The sequence below is a fragment of the Aptenodytes forsteri genome, unplaced genomic scaffold (genome assembly GCF_000699145.1).
Source record: "Aptenodytes forsteri isolate BGI_AS27 unplaced genomic scaffold, ASM69914v1 Scaffold16, whole genome shotgun sequence".
Classification (NCBI taxonomy): Eukaryota; Metazoa; Chordata; class Aves; order Sphenisciformes; family Spheniscidae; genus Aptenodytes; species Aptenodytes forsteri.
In genome coordinates, this window is record NW_008794753.1 from 144468 (window position 1) to 145434 (window position 967).

The 967-nt window shown below is 61.1% G+C and overlaps 2 protein-coding genes across 3 annotated transcripts in view; one reads left to right on the plus strand and one right to left on the minus strand.

The window, feature by feature from the left end:
• PARK7 (Parkinsonism associated deglycase) overlaps nucleotides 1–967 on the minus strand; it is a 24115-nt gene that overhangs the window by 22204 nt on the left and 944 nt on the right. The gene's annotated exons all lie outside the window — the stretch shown is intronic.
• The window catches only part of TNFRSF9 (TNF receptor superfamily member 9), a 4088-nt gene continuing 3692 nt past the window's right edge, over nucleotides 572–967 (plus strand). The window contains exon 1 of the mRNA XM_009274204.1: nucleotides 572–630. Within this exon, the coding sequence (XP_009272479.1) occupies nucleotides 572–630 (59 nt within the window). The remainder of the gene's footprint in view (nucleotides 631–967) is intronic.

The following is a 967-nucleotide window of genomic DNA, read 5'->3' on the forward strand; positions in this document are numbered from 1 at the left end:
GGGCAGCCCCGCCCCCGGCCCCGGCCCCGCCTTCCCGCCGCGGTCAGGCCGCCGCTGCCTCCTGCTCAGCATCCCCGGCCTGCAGCCCGCCCTCACCCGCCGCCCCGCTCAGCGCATTGGCTATGCTCCCGTCGCCGTCGCGTCTCTCATACTCGCCTGTCCTCCTTTTCCGTTTGCAAAACGCTCCGTTTTTCTTACGTTCGCTCAGAACGCAGCCTCAGAGAGCGCCCCGGAGCCCACCACCGTGACAACATCACCCTCCTACAGCAGCGTGATCGCAAGGTACGCACCTTCAAAACGAGCTGCTTCTGCTTTTCCTCAGGCAGCCCTCACACCCGGAGTGCTACACCAAGCCACTGTTCTTCAAGTTCTGCCCAAAACGTCTAACTGATGTCCCCGTTTCCTGAGGCTCACGGTACACAGAAAATGCCCACGGCTCAAGGACAGAGTTTTCCCTGGTTTTAAGGAGAAGTTTCAATATTTTGAAAGACAGATAGAGCTGTTAAAGGGGCCCTCTAGGACTGCAGATAGCCCTGTTGTGTAAAACGGCTACTTGCAGGTGCTGGCAGTCATGGTCCGAGTCCCTGGTGATGGGCTCATGAGAGCTCTGGCAGAGAAGCTCAAGCCCTGGTCAGTAACAGGAGAGCAAGTCACAGGGAAAGGCTTTGCTGGGGGCTTTCCTGGAATTGGTGCGGGCTTCTGCTCCTGGCATGGGGAGGTTTCGTGCACTACCCACGCTGGACTTCACTCAAAACCCTCGACAGGCTGGCCCTTGTGCTTACTGCCTGCCTGTGTGCCGGGCACGCACAAGCTGAAGGGTGCGTTCGCTCGTCAGTTATAACGTGCTCTGGAAAACGCCCCTCCCGTTCTCGCCTGCCCACGCGGCCCGGCGCCGGCTCACACGCGCGGCAGCTGCCCTCGCAGGGCGCACCCACGGCGCTCTGGCCCAGAGGGCACAGGCAGATCG